Source organism: Pristis pectinata, chromosome 27 (assembly GCF_009764475.1).
Source record: "Pristis pectinata isolate sPriPec2 chromosome 27, sPriPec2.1.pri, whole genome shotgun sequence".
Taxonomy (NCBI): Eukaryota; Metazoa; Chordata; class Chondrichthyes; order Rhinopristiformes; family Pristidae; genus Pristis; species Pristis pectinata.
Genome location: NC_067431.1, coordinates 2,324,376 through 2,341,829, shown reverse-complemented (window position 1 = coordinate 2,341,829; position 17,454 = coordinate 2,324,376). Strand labels below are relative to the sequence as shown.

Below are 17,454 nucleotides of genomic sequence, written 5' to 3'. Positions count from 1 at the left end.
GATGGTAGATGGTTGTTTCTGTGATTGGATACCTGTGACTAACAGTGTCCCACAAGGAGTGGTGCTGGAAGCAGATGTGGGAGGCAAGATCAGGAAGTTCCCGGATGACGTGAGGATTGGTGGAGAGTGGTCTTAGGTAGCAAAGAGATATCAATGTGTTGGTGAAACGGGCTGAAAGATCGCAGGTAGAGTTTAATCCAGACAAATGTGAGGTGATGCATTTTGGGAACACTAATGAGGCTGGGACATCGACCATGAATGGAAGGGTCTTAGGGAGTATTGAGGAACAGAGGGACCTTGGTGTACAAGTCCATAGATCCTTGAAGGTGGTAGCTGAAGTCAATAATGTGGTTAAGAATGCATATAGAATAGTGGCCTTCATTAGTCAGGGCACTGAATACAGAAGTAAGGAGGTAATGCTCCAACTTTATAAAACATCGGTCAGACTTCAGCTGGAGCTCTGGTCACCACACTATAGGAAGGATCTGACAGCGCTGGAGAGGGTGCAGAGGAGATTCACCAGGATGTTGCCTGGGATGGAGCTGTTCTCCCTGGAGCGGAGGGAGGGGTCATGATTGAGGTATATAACATTATCAGAGGTATAGGTGGGGTAGACTGCAGGAAACCTTTCCCCATATCAGGGATAGATAAAATTAGAGGATATTGAATAAGGGGGAAGAGGTTCACCAGGAATATGAGGGGGACCTCTTTCACCCAGAGAGTGGTGAGTACCTGGAACACAGTGCATGAGGGAGTGGTGGAAGCTGGATCGCTGATGGTATTTAAGAAGTGTCCAGATGAGCACTTGAATCACTTGGGCATAGAGGGCTATGGGCCAAGTGCTGGAAGATAGGATTAATACAGATAGGTGCCAACTGGTTGGTGTGGACGTTGAACTGAAGGGCCTGTTTCCATGCTGTATGAGTCTATGAGCAATAAATGCTGGGTTTAACTGCACCACCCACATCACAAGTACGATTTAAACATAAACTGTGCACAGAAAAAGCAGCCCATGCTGCCACTGTTCAGCCGGATAGTATAAAACTGAACAAGGCTTCCCCTCTGCCATCAGATTCCTGAACAGTCCATGAACAGTAGCTTGTTCTTCCTCTTTTGCACTATTTATTTATTTTTGTAACTTATAGCAATTTTTATGTCTTGCACTGTACTGCTGCCACAAAACAACAAATTTCACGACACATGTCGGTGATAATAAACCTGATTCTGATTCTGAAGGTATCAGAGACAACTTAGGAGGCACATCAGAGCTCCCCGCAGTTGTTGAGTTGTAGTTACCACTGTGCTGTGTGGGAAACACTGCAGCCAATTAGTTCAGGGTAAGTTTCCCCAAACAGCAGCAGGTGAAGTGGTGTTTAAGTGATGTTCATTGAGGATCTAATAATGACCGGCACCCCAGAGAGAGCTCCCCTACTCTACCAGTAATAATCAGGGAACTTTGATATTCACCCAAAGTGAAGTGTCACTTTAATTCTTCAGCATGCAGCACTCGTTCACACTGAACTTTGTAACTGATGCTCCTGCTGAACGTGCGGGACTCTGTAACCAAGGAGTGTGCGATAGACCTCTGACTCTGTGAGGGCTGACGCTGATCCCTGGCAATGTGTACATATCACCACGTACAGTTATAAGGCTCTTCCTTTTCACACCTGAGTCCATCCTTACCCATTCACCTAATCCAATGTACTTTCCCAACAGGAATGACCTGTCAGGCCAGAAGCTCGTACTCAGACTCTGAGGTTCTTTGGGGACATCGGTTCACTCCAGTGCTAACTCTTGAGAAAGATTTCTACGAAGTCGATTACAACAGCTTCCATGAGACTTATGAAACAAATACCCCGATCTGCAGCGCGAAAGAAATGGCCGAAATGCTGCAGGCAGGCCGAGCTCTGTCCGAGATATCTTTGCCAAACCCGCCCAGCGAGGCGGCAGCCGACAATACAGGTGAAGAGGAAGAAGATTTCAGTGCAAACAGCCCCACAGCCAAAATGGAGGACTCAGCACCTTTCTCTCCAGCTGAAGACTCAGAGTATTGCACAGGGTTCTCAGCTCGATTTATACAAGGCCTTGAAGAGGCCCAGAAACTCTAGGGTAGCCTGTGTGATGCTACCAGTTGCTACTGTCATGTCACTGGCTGTTAAACCAGTGATAACCATGTCGGCAGGACTGAATTTGAGATGTATATAGGAGATTCTCACCATTATCCCCATGATGTGCAGTGTGGATCAGAGAGAGTGGGCTGGTATCATTTGTACATAAAGAATAAACATCGCTATTCATTCTGTTGCAGTCTGCTCATTGCTGTGATACCTCCTGCGCCTTTGTAATATTTGCCTTCAGGAACTGATCCTTGGCACAAAGTATATTTTGGAAGGGGAGTGCACAGCTGTCTGGCCACACTTGTACTGAAGGCAGCAGAAGCCCAGTATGGGTAAGCCTAGTAATTGCTAGGGTAGGGACATGTTCAGCACAGCTTTGTGTGAACAAAGGGCCTGAACTGTGCTGTAGGTTTTTTCTATGTTTCTAAGCCTCACTCGAGGGGATTGGTTTATTATTGTCACATGTGTCAAGATACAGTGGAAAGCTTTTGTTTACGTGCCATCCAGACAGATCATGCCATACATAATTACATCGAGGTAGTAAAAGCAATAACAGAATGCAGAATGTAGTGTTGCAGTTACAGAGAAAGTGCAGTGCAGGCAGACAAATAGACTACACTGATACAGACGGAGACAAGTACTCCACCGCCCCCCCCCCCCCCCCTTCCTGAAGTCAATGACCAGCTCTTTTGTTCTGCTGACATTGAGGGAAAGGTTGCTGTCTTGACACCATGCCTCTAGGCTCTCTCTCTCCTTCCTGTACTCCATCAGGAAGTCAAGGCCCACTACGTGCCATTCTCAGTGTCTGTCAATGCTCTCTATTACTTCACCTTGAACCCCAGCGGTGACACCCTCACTGATGGTACACCACACAAAAGTGGTGATAATGGCCCCCAGCGGCACCAATACCCCAAATCCATCGACCCCACCCCCACCATCCTCCCCCATCCTCGGCCCTTCAACCCCGTGAGATAGCAGTCCCACTCGATATCAGGCTTTACCCACCTCCAGTGCTGGTATCAGCTCTGTGGCACAAATTGTGTGCCTCAGAGTGCGGGGGACATCTGCACCACATTCCACTGCAGTGTGATATCACCACTGGATCCCGTCTGTGGTCCCTAATCCCATCGTTCTTGCCCAGCCTGTCGGCTGCTCACTATTTAAATTGGGATATTTGGTCCTTTTTTTTCAACAACTGGTGGCAAGGTTTATACGTTGGAAGTCTGAACATTAAATTCAGTGGGAAGGGAATCACAACCAAGTCTTTCTTCTTCTGATTTCTCGTATATCTGGAATCAGCAAGTGAATCTTGTCCAGACTGAAGGTGGACCCCTGATGGTGAGGAACTGTGTCCCAGCCAGATCAGCACATCAACAGTGGATGGCAGGACAGCAAGGTGTCATGGGCAGCTTCATGTGATGAATGGTCACTGCCAGATGTCCACAGTTGGAAAGGAAGCAGCACAATGAGTCCCAGGAGCAGACTGCCATCTTCTCTCTCAGCTTGTAGCCTTGTGCCAATGACCTTCCATCCACGACTCCAGTCTGGCCAGCTCGCCTGTCTGTCTGCCTGTATATCCACCTGCCTGTCCTCCTGTCTGTCTGTGACCTGCCTGTCTGTCCACTTTCTGTCAGTCCAACTATCCGTCTGCCTGTCTGTCAGACCAACTGTCCTTCTGCCTGTCTATCCGCCTGCCTGTTCTCCTGCCTTTCTGTCGACCTGTCTGTCTGTGCTCCTGTCTGTCCACTTGTTTGGCCAGGGGTTTGAGTGTTCCAACCGGAGGTGATCGCTGTGCAACTTTCTAAGTGTTGCTGTTGACGCAGCTTCCCATTCTGTGCCTACCCTTTCTCTCTGGACAAGCAGATATTCCCCTCAACCACTTCTGATCCCTACCTGATAGGCTCCTTCAGTTGTACACCTAGCATTGTCTACCTGTTCGAGGGAGGTTGCTTCTCTGGCTAACAGAACTATTTAGCCAATTACCATTTGAGGGATCCAACCGTATACTTAAATTACCTCTGTGAGTGACTACAGTTGAAAAGCGACTTACTGGGAGTCTAAATATACATTGAAATAAAAAAAAATAGACAAAAGCATCTAAACTTCCTTTTTTCCTGAAGGTCAGCATATTTTGTCCTGGCTGGCATGAAGGTGTGTACCTGGCCCCTTCTCACTGAGCTACAGAACACCCCCGCACTCACCAAACAGTCTCAGGGTGGACCAGGTCTGAAGTGTCCTCGTCCATCCTCCAGAACACTCTGGACTTGCACATGGAGGTTGGTAACAGGCTGGTGTGTGTGGTCTAGAGTGGATCTATGACACCAGCACCTAAACATCATCGCATTGTTCTTCATATCAGGACACAGCAGACCATTTCCTGCTGCATGTACCACCAGACAGGCACGAGAGACTCATACTTACAGAGAAAATGTACAGCATTACAGGGCCACTCAGTATGTCAACCATGCACAAGGAATCCTGCTGGTGATTGCTGCCACCGTCTGCCCTCAGCTGATGAACCTGCGCTCCTCTGTGTTGATCAACACTTGGAGGAAACACTGAAAGTAACAAAGGCACAGATGGACTCTGGGTGGAGGACTTCAATGCCCATCACCAGGAATGGCTTGGTGGCACCATGTCCAAGTCCTGAAGGACAGAACTGTCAGACTGGCTCTGTAGCAGGTAACGAAGAGACCAACATGAGGAATAAACCTATTTGACCTCACCCTCATCACTCCACCTTTGGCAAAATATATCCGTCTGTGAGAACATTGGTAGAAGTGAGAACCACACTTCTGGAGCCACGTGTGGAAGAGTGTGGAACAGATGATCCATCACTTTGTGTGGCACTACAAATGTGCGAGTAGAAATATTCACCACCACAATCTGTAGCCTCAAGCCCAGTGTGTCCCTCTCTCCTCCATTACTGTCGATCCAGGGGATCAGCCCTGGCTCAACGAGGAGTGCAGAAGGACTGGGAGCAGCACCAGGCGGGCCTGACAGTGATGAGGAGCCAGACAAATGAAGCAGCAGGACTTGCTGAACAAGCCCAGCTTGCAGTAGACAGAGCCCAGCACTCTCACATCCAGCATCACAAGTTCTGCAGTCCTCCCACAGCCCGTCGTTAATGGTGGTGGACAATTAAACAGCTAATGGGAGAGGAGGCTCCGAGAACATCCTCAGGAATTGGAATTGGTTTCGAGGTACAGTGAAAAGCTTGTCTTGCACACCATTCATACAGATCAATTCATTACACAGTGCATTGAGGTAGTTCAAGGTAAAACAATAATAGAATGCAGAACAAAATGTAACAGCTACAGAGAAGGTGCAGTGCAGGTAGACAACAAGGTGCAAGGTCATAATGCGGTAGATTGTGAGGTCAAGAGTCCATCTTATCATGCTAGGGAACCATTTCATAGTCTTATAACTGTGGGATAGAAGCTGTCCTTGACCCTGGTGGTATGTGCTTTCAGGCTTTAGTATCTGATGAGAGAGGGGAGAAGAGAGAATGTCCAAGGTGGGTGGGGTCTTTGATTATGTTGGCTGCTTTACTGAGGCAGTGAGATGTGTAGACAGAGTCCATGGAGGGGAGGCTGGTTTCAGTGACGCACTGGGCTGCGTCCACAGCTCTCTGCAGTTTCTTGTGGTCCCGGGCAGAGCAGTTCCCATACCAACTCGTGATACATCCAGATAAGGTGCTTTCTGTGGTCCATTGATAAAAATTTGTAAGGTTTGACGGGGACATGCCAAATCCCAGCATGCGAGTGCTAAAGGAAAGACTGAAGTGTTCTGCTTGACTTGATGAGTTTCTCCAGCATTTCGTTTTTATTTAAGATTTCCAGCAACTGCAGTTTTTTTGTGGTCTGTATTCAACCAGTGTGGAACAGATGATCCACCTCATCTCCCCCCTGAGATCCCACCAGCACAGAAGCCAGTCTTCAGCCAATTTGATTCACTCCTCCTGGTATCAAGAAATGGCTGAGAGCCAGACAACACCCCAGCTGTAGTGCTGAAGGTTTGCACTCCAGAACTCCCTGCACTTCTAGCCAAACTGTTCCAGTTCAATTCCAACACAGGCATCTGCCTGACAATGTGGAAAATCTCACAGATCAATCCCATTCACAAAATAAAGCTGGAAAAATCCAATCCTTGTGGAGGCAAAGTTCCACCTTCACACCGAGGGGCATTTTCCATCATGTTGTGTGCCCCTGTAAATGTGCCAACAGAAATGTCCGTTACCATGGTAAACTCATGGCCTGTGTATTGGTATTGGTATTGGTTTATTATTGTCACTTGTACCGAGGTACAGTGAAAAACTTGTCTTGCAAACCTACCGTACAGGTCAATTCATTACACAGTGCGGTTACATTGAGTTAGTACAGAGTGCATTGAGGTAGTACAGGTAAAGACAATAACAGTACAGAGTAAAGTGTCACAGCTAGAGAGGAAGTGCAGTGCAATAAGGTGCAAGGTCACAACAAGGTAGATCATGAGGTCAGAGTCCATCTCATTGTATAAGGGAACCATTCAATAGTCTTATCACAGTGGGGTAGAAGCTGTCCTTAAGTCTGGTGGTACGTGCCCTCAGGCTCCTGTGTCTTCTACCTGATGGAAGAGGAGAGAAGAGAGAATGACCCGGGTGGGTGGGGTCTTTGATTATGCTGGCTGCTTCGCCAAGGCAGCAAGAAGTAAAGACAGAGTCCATGTAGGGGAGGCTGGTGTCCATGACGCGCTGGGCTGTGTCCACAACTCTCTGCACTTTCTTGCGGTCCTGGGCAGAGCAGTTGCCGTACGAAGCCGTGATGCATCCGGATAGAATGCTTTCTATGGTGCCTCAATTACCACCCAATCAGCCTGCTCTCAATCATCTGCAAAGTGAAGGAAACTGCAATTGCCCAATTTAAGTTGCCTAAGAACCACCCTGCTGCACACCTTGGTCGGGGTGTGAAGCAAAGCACTGAATTCCAGCAGTGAGGCCAGAATGATGGTACTTGACTAGCAGGCACCGTGTGGTTTCAAGGAGCCTGAAGTCAACAGGCAGCAAGGGAAAGCACTGCAATGGTCGTACCTCGCATGGAGAAGGTGGCAGTGGTTGTTGTTGGTCTATTATTCCAACCCCAGGGCATCATTGCCAGAGTTCCTCAGAGCAGTGTCCTCGGCCCAATAATCTTCCCCTACTTCGTCAATGACCTTCCTTCCGTCATAATGTCTAGATGTGGGGGTGTTCACTGATTATCACACAATGGTCAGTTCCATTTGTAACTGCTCAACAAACACAGTGCTTCATGACTGCACGCAGCAAGATCTGGACAACATTCAGGCATGGGCTGATAAACAGCATGTAACCACTCCACAAGAATGCAAGTAATAACTATCTTCAACAAAAGAGAGTCTAACCACCTACCCTTCACATTCAACAACATCACAACTTATTGCCAAGTCACCCACTGTCAATATGATTGACAGAACTGGCCACATAAATACCAGGAGTAGGTCAGCAGCAGCCTGTTCAATCCCTCCCCATAACTAACATCCTCCAATCCAGGCAAGATCCTGGTGAGCCTACTCTGCACTCTCTCCAGTGCAACTACATTGTTCCTACAACGTGGTGACCAGAACTGCACACAGAAGTGCAGTCCAGCCAGTGTTTTGTAAAGTTGCAACAAAACGATCCCAACTTTTATAATCTATGCCCTGACCTATGAAGGCAAACATGCCATATGCCTTCTTCACCCCCTGTCTACCTGTGTTGCCACTTTCAGGGAACTATGGATTTAAACCCCAAGGTTCCTCTGTTCATTAACATTCCTTAGCACCCTACCATTTACTGTATATGGAATTCCATTTGACAATGCTTTGTCCAAGAATATCCTGCTGTGGCTTTGGACACCCTTCCTCACTGTCCACAACACCACCAACTTTCCTGTCACCTGCAAAATTACGAATCACCTTGCTAATTGTACCTCCTACACTCACATCCCAGTCGTTCACGTATATCATGAACAACAAGGGTCCCAACACCGATCCCTGAAGTTCACCACTGGTCACAGACAGACGAACAGAAAAGCCTCCTTCTACCACCACCCTCTTCCTCCTCTCACTGGTGATATTGGATCCAATTATCCAGCTCACACTGTAGCCCATGTGCCGTAACCTGCAAGTTTATTTTTCCCAACTGCCTGCACCATTTCCTTCTGAAATCGGCGACCGTCTCTACTTCCACCGCCCTTATAGGCAGTGAGTTCCAGGTCACTACCGCTCTCTGTTAAGTTCTTCCTCATGTCCACCTTCCCACTCACCCCCCCACCGTAGGTCTTGCCCAAAATCTTAAGTCTATATCCCAATTCGTTGTACCATAAGCCACTGAGAATTAATTTTCTTTCTCGAACTTATCTAAACCTATCATCTTATGCACCTGCTCACATCTTCCCTCAACCTTTGTTCCAAGGAGAACAAACTCACCTCCAGCAGCCCAAGCTTGTAGTGAAAATCTGCCATCGCTGGAAACATGCTGGTAAATGTCCTCTGCACCCTCCCAAGGATCTTCACCTCCTTCCTAGTATGTGGTGACCAGAACTGGACACAATACTCTAAATGTGGCCTCACCAGACCTTTATAAATGGTCAGCATAACTTTCCTCAATGCCTCCACTTACCAAGCACAAATGGCCTCCTTCCCTGCTGTACCATATACTTTGCTAATTATTGTTTCAACTTATCCTCTCACCATCAAAGATCTGTGCGCATGAAGCCTTGGACCCCTCTGTTCCTGCACATCCTTCAGAGCTGTACATTGTCTATGCTACCACTCCCCGTCACTTCTGCCAAAATGCATCATCTCACACGTCTTTGTGTTAAATTCTGTCTACCTGAATCAGGGTCAGGGTTAGGAGCTTGTAACTGTATGGATGAAAACTAAGTAACAGGAAACAGAGAGTAGAGGTTTTTTTGTTTGGGAGAGGAGGGGGTGTACAGTAGAGCTCTCCAAGGATCAGTGCTGGGACCACTGCTTTTCTTAATATCTACTAATAATTTAGATTTGGGGGTACAGGACACAATTTCCAACATGCAGATGACATAAAGCAAGAGAGGTGGCAAACTCTGAGGACAGTACTTGACGGAGAAGAGCTGGGCAGGCTGGTGGAGTGGGAGAGTGGTGCCAGATGGAGGTTAAAACTGAGAAATGCAGCGTTACATCTTGGCAGTAAGTTGACAAGAGGTGGTATAAACTAGAGGGCACAGTTCTAAAGGAGTACAGGAACAGAGGGATCAGTGGGTATGTGTGCATAAGGAAGTCATGGTGAACTTTTTTAAAACTGTCTCAGCCACAGCTGAAGTATTGCGTCCGGTTTTGGCCATCACACCTTGGGAGAGATGTTCACCAAAATGATTCCAGGGACGGAGACTTCAGTCTTGTGCAGAAACTGGAGAATCTGGATTGTTCTCCTTCAAATGAAGGATGTTGCAAATGGATCTGAAAGAAGGATTTAAAATCACAAAGAGATGGACACAGTCGATAGAGATAAACTGTTCCCATCGGGAAGTGTCAGGAACCAGTGGACATAGAATGAAGAATCAAAAGCGACAAAAATTTATTTTACACGGAGGTACGAGTGCCAACAGATTCAGTTGTGGTGTTCAAAATGGAGCTGGGAAGTATCTGAAAGGAAAGAACTTGTAGGTAAGGAGGGGGTGGGGAAGTGGAGTGAGCTGGATTGCTGTTGCATAGAGTGGGTATGGACCCGATGGACCAAATGGCCTCAATCCATGCTGGACCATTCCATGATTCCTTAAAAGTGAGATTGGAAGGTAAAACCATGGGGAAAGAGGCCTACAAACAGCAGAGACCTTCCCAAAAAGCAAATTCCAAGTTCATTCTTTAAGGTACAAAGAATAGAATAACAGAAAATATTTTAAATGGGAAGTAGTTACTGAAAGTTGTTCAAGGATGCTTTTAGAGCCCTTGTGTAGTAGTTACTGGAGGTTCACCAGCAGCTACAACAAGCTAATGGGAAGGTGGCCTTTATAGCAAGTGGTTAGAGCTGAGACAGCCACTCACATGCACTTTTGCCAATTTAGTGTACTGCATTCAGTGCCTGTGGCGAGGTCTCCTCCTCACTGGGGAAACTGACTGGATTACCACTTTACATGATACCTACTAATAGTCATTAAGGGTGGCTCTGAGCTTTGAGTTGCCCGTCACTTTAGTTCTCCATCCCACTCCCAGTTTGACCTACCTGCTTTTGGCTTCTTACACAGTTCCAATGAGGACAGTGGAAGTTTGAGGAAAACATCTCATCTTTTGACTAGATATGTAACAGCCCTTGAGACTCAACCCTAAATCCATCAATTTTAGATAACCTGACATCCCTGTCTGTATCAGAATTGAGCAGTCCTGATGAAAGGTCATCAATCTGTAACATTAACTCCTGACCATCTACCTGACCTGCTGAGTATTCAAGCATTCTCCTTTATTTCATATTTCCTGTGCTTGCAGTTTTTCATATCTCAGGGTTCCAGCATTGCCTCTTTTTCTTCATCTGCTGGCCTTATTCACCTTTTCTATTTACCTCTTCTGTAGTTAACCAGCCTTCCGCACCTTTTCTCAGCAGACACCACCACCTCGGTGTCATTCACCAGGGCTTCACCTTATCACAAACGTTTACCCAGAGCCATTTTCTTCCCTGCATCCAACCTGTCAAGCACTGTAAAAATATTGTAATTTTCAATGAGGTCTCCTCTCTTTCTTCTAAACTCTGGTTCGAGGCCCAATTCAATCTTTCCTCATATGGCAACACCCCCCACCTCCACCCCTGCCACTTCACTGGAATCAGTCCAGTCAATCTTTGCTGTACTCCCTCCTTATGACAAGTACATCCTTTCTTAGGTGACAAAACTGAAACTGTACTCAGTACTCCAGGTATGGTCCTATACAGGACCAATATAATTGCAATAAATCTTCCTGTAATCAAACACTCTCTTAATGAGAGCCAACAAATCAGTGACCGTCTAGTTGCTTGTCACACCTCACAATTTTCCACATTATGTTCCATCTGACATCTTCTCACCCTCTCACTCAGCTAGTCCGGTCCTCAGTCAACTCCCCACTATTCTCTTTTGCTGAGATTTAAGACCCTAGTTTCACAGTGAAGTACATCACTTTCAAACAAGGGCAAATTCTGTCATGTTATGGTTAGTCTTCCCCAAAGGTCACGGAGCAACAGCTTACCCTTTCTCACCGAACAAAGCAAGATGCAAAAAAGCCTTTTCCCTCATTGATTTCAACATATTGAATGGAAAACTATTTCATGTACATTCTATAAATTCATCCTCCACCTTATTACCGCAAATTAATGTGTTTATTCTATTAAGATCTCCTGTTATTCCTGTATTACTCATTGTACACACACCTCTATGTCCTGATTTATGTAAAGCCTAATAATACAGCTACTACCTGGTAGCCTGTAAATAATTCCAATCATTGATTTCTGTCCTTTGCAATTCCTTAGTTTGAACCAGATTGATCCTCAGTCCACATTATGATCTGTCAGGCCAAGACAAGTCTTCACCACTGCACTGATCCCTTCCCTGGTTAACAGTGCTTCAGCACACCCTGCTCCTTGTTGCCTTCCCTTCCTAATACCCTGAATATTTAGTTCCCCGCTCCAGTCATCCTGTAGACATGTTTCTGGAGTGGCGGTGGGATCAGACCCCTCTCTGTCTGTTTCTGCTGTTCATTCACTTACTCTGTGCCTTTAATGTAGTCACTTTAACATGATTCTGTACTTTGAGCCCCCTTTACTGCATGACTTTGTTTTTGCTATTTCACTTCATGCTTTTTCCCTCCCCTTCCCACTTTGTTTCTCTCCTTCCTGAATTCCCTTTGAGTTCCTGTCCCCCTACCAAGCTAGTTTAACAGAGAGGAGGTGCATTGTGGCTGTGGCAGTTGGTGGAAATCTCTGGGGAACTCACACCGACGGGGAAAAGATGTAATAATGACAGCATTGTAGGAGAGCAGGTGCCAGGAGCAGGTGCCAGGAGCAGGTGCCAGGACCAGGCTGTGCTCAAGGAGATGGTGAAGGGGAGGGAACAGCTCGATCTCATGAAGCCAAGGATCTTGTACAAAGGCTGTGTCAGCAGTGTAAGAGGCAACAGCAGTCAGGTCCTGAGAACCCAGTGCACGGGCACAAAGAGGCCACTGACCTGATGTGACCATGGACAGTGACTGAGCCCTCACATACCCATATCCTCCCTCTCTCACCCAGCAGTGACATCCACCACTCACCATCCATCAGCATACCAATGGGAACTATATGGACATGATGGGCCAAATGGCCCCCTTCTGTACTGTATTTTCTATGATTCCATGATAGGACAAGGTAGAGTCATCGCCACCTCAATGGGGAGTCTGGGAAATCCTCGCCCACATCACAGAGTGTAAATCACAGTGTCACCACCAATGGCAGGGGGTTTGTGCAGTGATCTGGACAGAGCGTCAGTCTGAGCAGCAAACACTCTGCCACTCAGCACCTACTCTCACTAACCAACCTTCACCCATTGTCCTGGAACCCCAGTGTGGTCCACGACAGCCGTGGGTAACCCCAGACACCGGGGCGCCCAGTAAACCACCCGTGTACCTGTCCCAAGACTTTCAAAACTTGTCCTGAACAACTCTAAGGACTTTGGTCCTTACTGAAGGTAGGTGGCTGAACTGCTTGGGATAAGTGCTTCCCCATCCCACCCAAAATTGGCCCCTCTGCATCTCCACTGGACTTCCGGTCAGTCAGGCCTGTGAGCGTATAGGTCTGTTGTCTCACACTACAGTGCGGCATCATCTGCAGTGATGGTAGTATTGCACGGTCTCCTGTTTCCATCTGTTTACCAGAAACTTGTTCTCTCTGTGCTGATGTAACATTTGTGATGACACCTGTCTCCTGTCTTGTGTTTCATTGTACAAGCATCTACTCTTCGTCCTTCACTATTCTCTCTAAAACAAGCATTGTGTGGGGAATGACTTCTCATCCATCTGTAACAACAACCCATGGCTCTTGTGTTCACCTGATCCGGTGCTGGTTTCTGGAAAAAAGCTTTGGGAGTGGTCTTTTGACTGTAGGCAACCGTTACATTTCTAGCTGGCACAATGGAATTCCATGGCATTCTTCTTGTCTCCATGGAAGTCGCAATTCTACGTGCCAAATTCAGGGTAAGGGGCTTTGCTCCTAACAACTTCAACAGAATCCTTTCAAACTTCTAGACTCTGTCTTGGAGCACATGATCCTGAACCTACCTGTAAAGTTAGGCAGGTTGACAGGTGTTTGTGCGCTCTGATGAAGTCACTCACACTTTCTCCAGACTTTTCTTTGGTTGTATTTAATATATATCTTTCCGCTATATCCAGCAACTGTGGGTTGACCCAAGGTCAACTTCTTCACTGAGGTATCTGTAGCTTTCTGTGGAGCAATTAAGTCAGCGAATGCTTGAAACACTTTGGAATTGACTTCTCTTTACTGTTCTTTTGCTTTGCATCACTCACTGTTCAATGTCTGAGTGTACATGCTGATTGGTGTGTGTGTGTGTGTGTGTGTGTGTGTGTGTGTGTGTGTGTGTGTGTGTGTGTGTGTGTGTGTGTGTGTGTGTGTGTGTGTGTGTGTGTGCCTGACTACATTGTAAGCATTGTCTGTCCCCATAGTGTGTGAGCATCAATGCCCATGCAGCAGAGTCCGGTCTCCACTTCTCTTGGTCCCCGTCACTGGGTCAGGACCTCACACTATCACGAGATATGTGAAGGAGATTGAAGATAACCAAACACACTCCTCAATACGAAGTTTGGTGCAGCGGGTAGTGCAGCTATCTCACTCTCCGGTGACCTGGGTTCAATCCTGACCCCTGGTTCTGTCTGTGTCCTCCCTGTGACTGCATGGGTTTCCTCCATGTGCTCTGATACCCTCCCACATCCTAAAGGTAGGTTAATTAATGGAAGAGTGAGCCCAACAAATGACCTCCATCTATGTTGTAAGAAAATATGAATATAAGTCTCAGGACCCTCAGAGAACAGCCCCAGTGGTGACACCACTCAACATTGCTCTGCTGTCAGAGAGTCTGACATTGACATCACTAACTGAAGTGAGACATGATGGGCAGCTGACATCCAGCAACACAAACAAAGCAGTGAGTGCACCTTCTTCTGGGGCAGCAAGCCATAAGAGCACCACTGTCCTCACCGCCACGGATGTGCTACCACGACATCCCAGAGACACCTGTGCAGTCAGTGATTGCCACATGATGCACAGCTCACTCTTACACAGAACCAACATGCAGCAGTTAGCAGTGCAAAAGCCTCAATCCTGGAAGCTACCAATGAGACCAAGGAGACTGTCCACCTTGAATAAACCCCTGACCCATATCTGAGAGAGCGACGCACTGATCCTCCTGGGTGACTTCAGTGCCGGTGTGGGAGAAACTGGAGCCCTTTGCTGAGGTGTCATCAACAAGGAAGGGAGAGGGAAGGAGAACGCCAACAATTCAGAAAAAGAGGACAGAAAGATCGATTGACGGGAAGATGGAGTTTGAGGGTAAGTTTGCACAAAAATAAAAACTGATTGCAAAACCCTCTATAGCTATGTGAAGAGAAAAAGGTTAGGGACAACAAACGTGGGTCCCTGGCAGGGGAATTATAATTTGTGGATAAAGAAATGGCAAAAGAATTAAACAAATACTTTGGTTCTGTCTTGGCGAGGAGGACGCAAATAACTCCCAGAAACACTGGGAAATCAAGTACTGAGAGAGAGGAAGGGAAGGAAATCAGTATTGTTATATAAATAATGCCATGGAAATTAATGGGGCTAAAACCAACAAATCCCCTGCACCTGATAATCTATATCCCAGAGGAAGTAGCCCTGGAAATGGTGGATACATTAGTGGTCATTTTCCAAGAATTCTTTAGCCTCTGGATCAGTTCCTGCAGATTGGGGGCCACAAGTGTAATCCCACTGTTTATAGAAGGAGGGAAAGTAAAGTAAGAAATGACAGACCAGTTAGCCTAACGCCAGCAGTGGCGAAAGTGCTAAAATCTGTTCTAACTGATGTTCTAACTGGAAAGCATTAACACGATAAAACAGAAACTGCTGGAGGCGCTCAGCATGTCAGGCAGCATCTGTGGAAAGGGAAACAGGGTTAACATTTCAGGTCTGAGACTCTTCCTCAGAAAGGGGAAGGAGACAAAACGAGTCAGCTTTCAGGAGCAGAGAAGTTGGGGGAGAGCTGGGTAGAACAAACAGTGAGACCAGGTGAACAAATGTGGCAGTGAGAAGCACATTAAGTTTCTTGTTTCATAAAATGTATTCTCAGAGCAAGGCTGTGGGACATGCCCAGCAGGTCAGGCTGCACAAGTAGAGAGAGAAAAACCCAGCCATAATTACAAATAGGGAACAAGCAATGGCCAGTTCTGATGCAAGAGGGAGTTACCTCAAGATGGAGAATTCGATGTTGTCTGCAAGACTGCAGTGCTCACAGGCGGAAGGAGGGGTGTTGTTCCTTGAACTTCTGTTGGGCATCATCGTAAAAGTACAGGAGGTCACAGACGCAGAGGTCGGAGTGGGATGGTGAATGAGACTGGCAAGCAACAGCAAGCTCAGGGGCAGTCCGACAGACTGAACACAAAGCAATCACCAGATCTGTGTTTGGCTTCTGCAGTGCATAAGGAGACCACACTGCGAACACTGACTGCAGCACATTAGGTTGGAAGAAGTTCAAGTGAGTCACTTAATCACCTGGAAAGACTGTTTGGCCCCTGTATGGTGGGAAGGGAAGGGGTGAAAGGACAGGTGTTGCACCTCTGGCTTGGGAAAGTGCCACACAATGGGGAGTGGGAGGTGGGGACAGTGGAGTGGAACAGGGAGTTGCAAAAGGAGTGATCCCAGTGAAATGCTGATAGGGGAGGGATGGCAAAGATGTGTCTGGGCAGTGAGATCTTGTCAGAGTTAGCAGAAATTGCGATGGATGATCCGTTAAATATGGAGGCTGGTGGGGGTGCAGGTGAGGACCAGGAGAACTCTGATCTTGCTCTTTCCAGGAGGAGATGGGGTGAGATTAGAGGTACAGGAAATAGAGGAGACAGTCAGAGGAGAGAGGAAACCATGGGTCAGGAAGAAGGAAGGCATTTCGGAGGCACCTATGCAGAATGGAGTCTTTACAGTCAAGTTGGGAAGTACAGTCAAGGTAGCTGGGGGAGTCTGTGGGATGGATGTTGGTGGCTAGCCTACCCTGAGATGGAGATAGAGACAGAGGGATCCAGAAAGGGAAGGGAAGAGTCAGAGACAGACCACGTGAAGGTGAGAACTGGGTGGAAAATGACAGCGAAAGGGACGAAATTTTCAAGTTCTGTATAAACGTAACTGCCGCCCATCTGGTCTTCCCCCTACCGGAGATGTTCCCTCTGTTCCACCTGTCCCTCCCCCACCTTCTCTGCAACTGAAACTAACTTGATTTCTCTCTTCCCCAATTCTGGTGAAGGGTCTCAGATCTAACAAAGTAATTCTGCTTTTCTTTCCACAGATGCTGTTTGATTCACTGAGTGTGTCCAGCATTTTCTGTTTCTCTTTCAGATTTCCAGCATCTGCAGTTTTTTTTGATTTTCCAAGTATTAATGGGATTGGACAGGGTCAGTGTATATTTATGAAAACACTGGAGTTTTCTGAGGATGTGACTGGACACATGGATGAGGGAGAACCAGTGGGTGTGGTGCATTTCAGCTCCCAACTGGCTTCCAGCAATGTCCCACATAATCAATTAGTGTTCAGGATTAAAGCTCATGGGATCGAGGGACATATACCAGCATGGACTGAGAACTGGTTAACAGGTAGGAATTTCTTCACACAGAGGGAGGTGAACCTGTGAAATTCTCTGCCCCGTCATAAATCATCATCATCCACATTCAGGAAGAGGAGACATACCAGGAAGCCTCAGATATGCTGGGATTGTGAGCATCTTCCAAAGAGAAGACAAGGCTATGTGCTTTAACTACACAGGGGTCACATGTTCTCTCCTGAAGGAAAAGTCATCAGCAGGATCCTCCTCAGCAGCCTACTCCCAGTGACCAAGTTGCAGTGTGGATTCTGTCCATCGTGAGGCACAGTGGATGTGACTTCACCATGTGACAACTCCAAGGGAAATGCCAGGAGCACCACCAGCCACTACACATGGCTTTGTCAACCCTGTCCACCAGGAAGGGGCTGTGAAGTACCTGGCCCATCTCCACCCTGCATGTGCTTCAGGACGGCAGTCAAGCCACGTTCCTACCAACAGGTCCATCATAGCTCCAGTTTCAATGAATTTTGCCC

The 17,454-nt window shown here is 47.1% G+C and overlaps 1 protein-coding gene across 2 annotated transcripts in view; it reads left to right on the top strand.

The window, feature by feature from the left end:
• LOC127583614 (G protein-activated inward rectifier potassium channel 4-like) overlaps positions 1 to 2,300 on the top strand; it is a 48,932-nt gene extending 46,632 nt beyond the window's left edge. For both annotated transcript variants that reach the window (XM_052039763.1, XM_052039764.1), the window contains one exon: positions 1,717 to 2,300. In XM_052039763.1, coding sequence (XP_051895723.1) covers positions 1,717 to 2,108 — 392 coding nt within the window. In that variant the 3' untranslated portion in view covers positions 2,109 to 2,300. The remainder of the gene's footprint in view (positions 1 to 1,716) is intronic.
• The last annotated feature ends 15,154 nt before the right edge of the window (positions 2,301 to 17,454 follow it).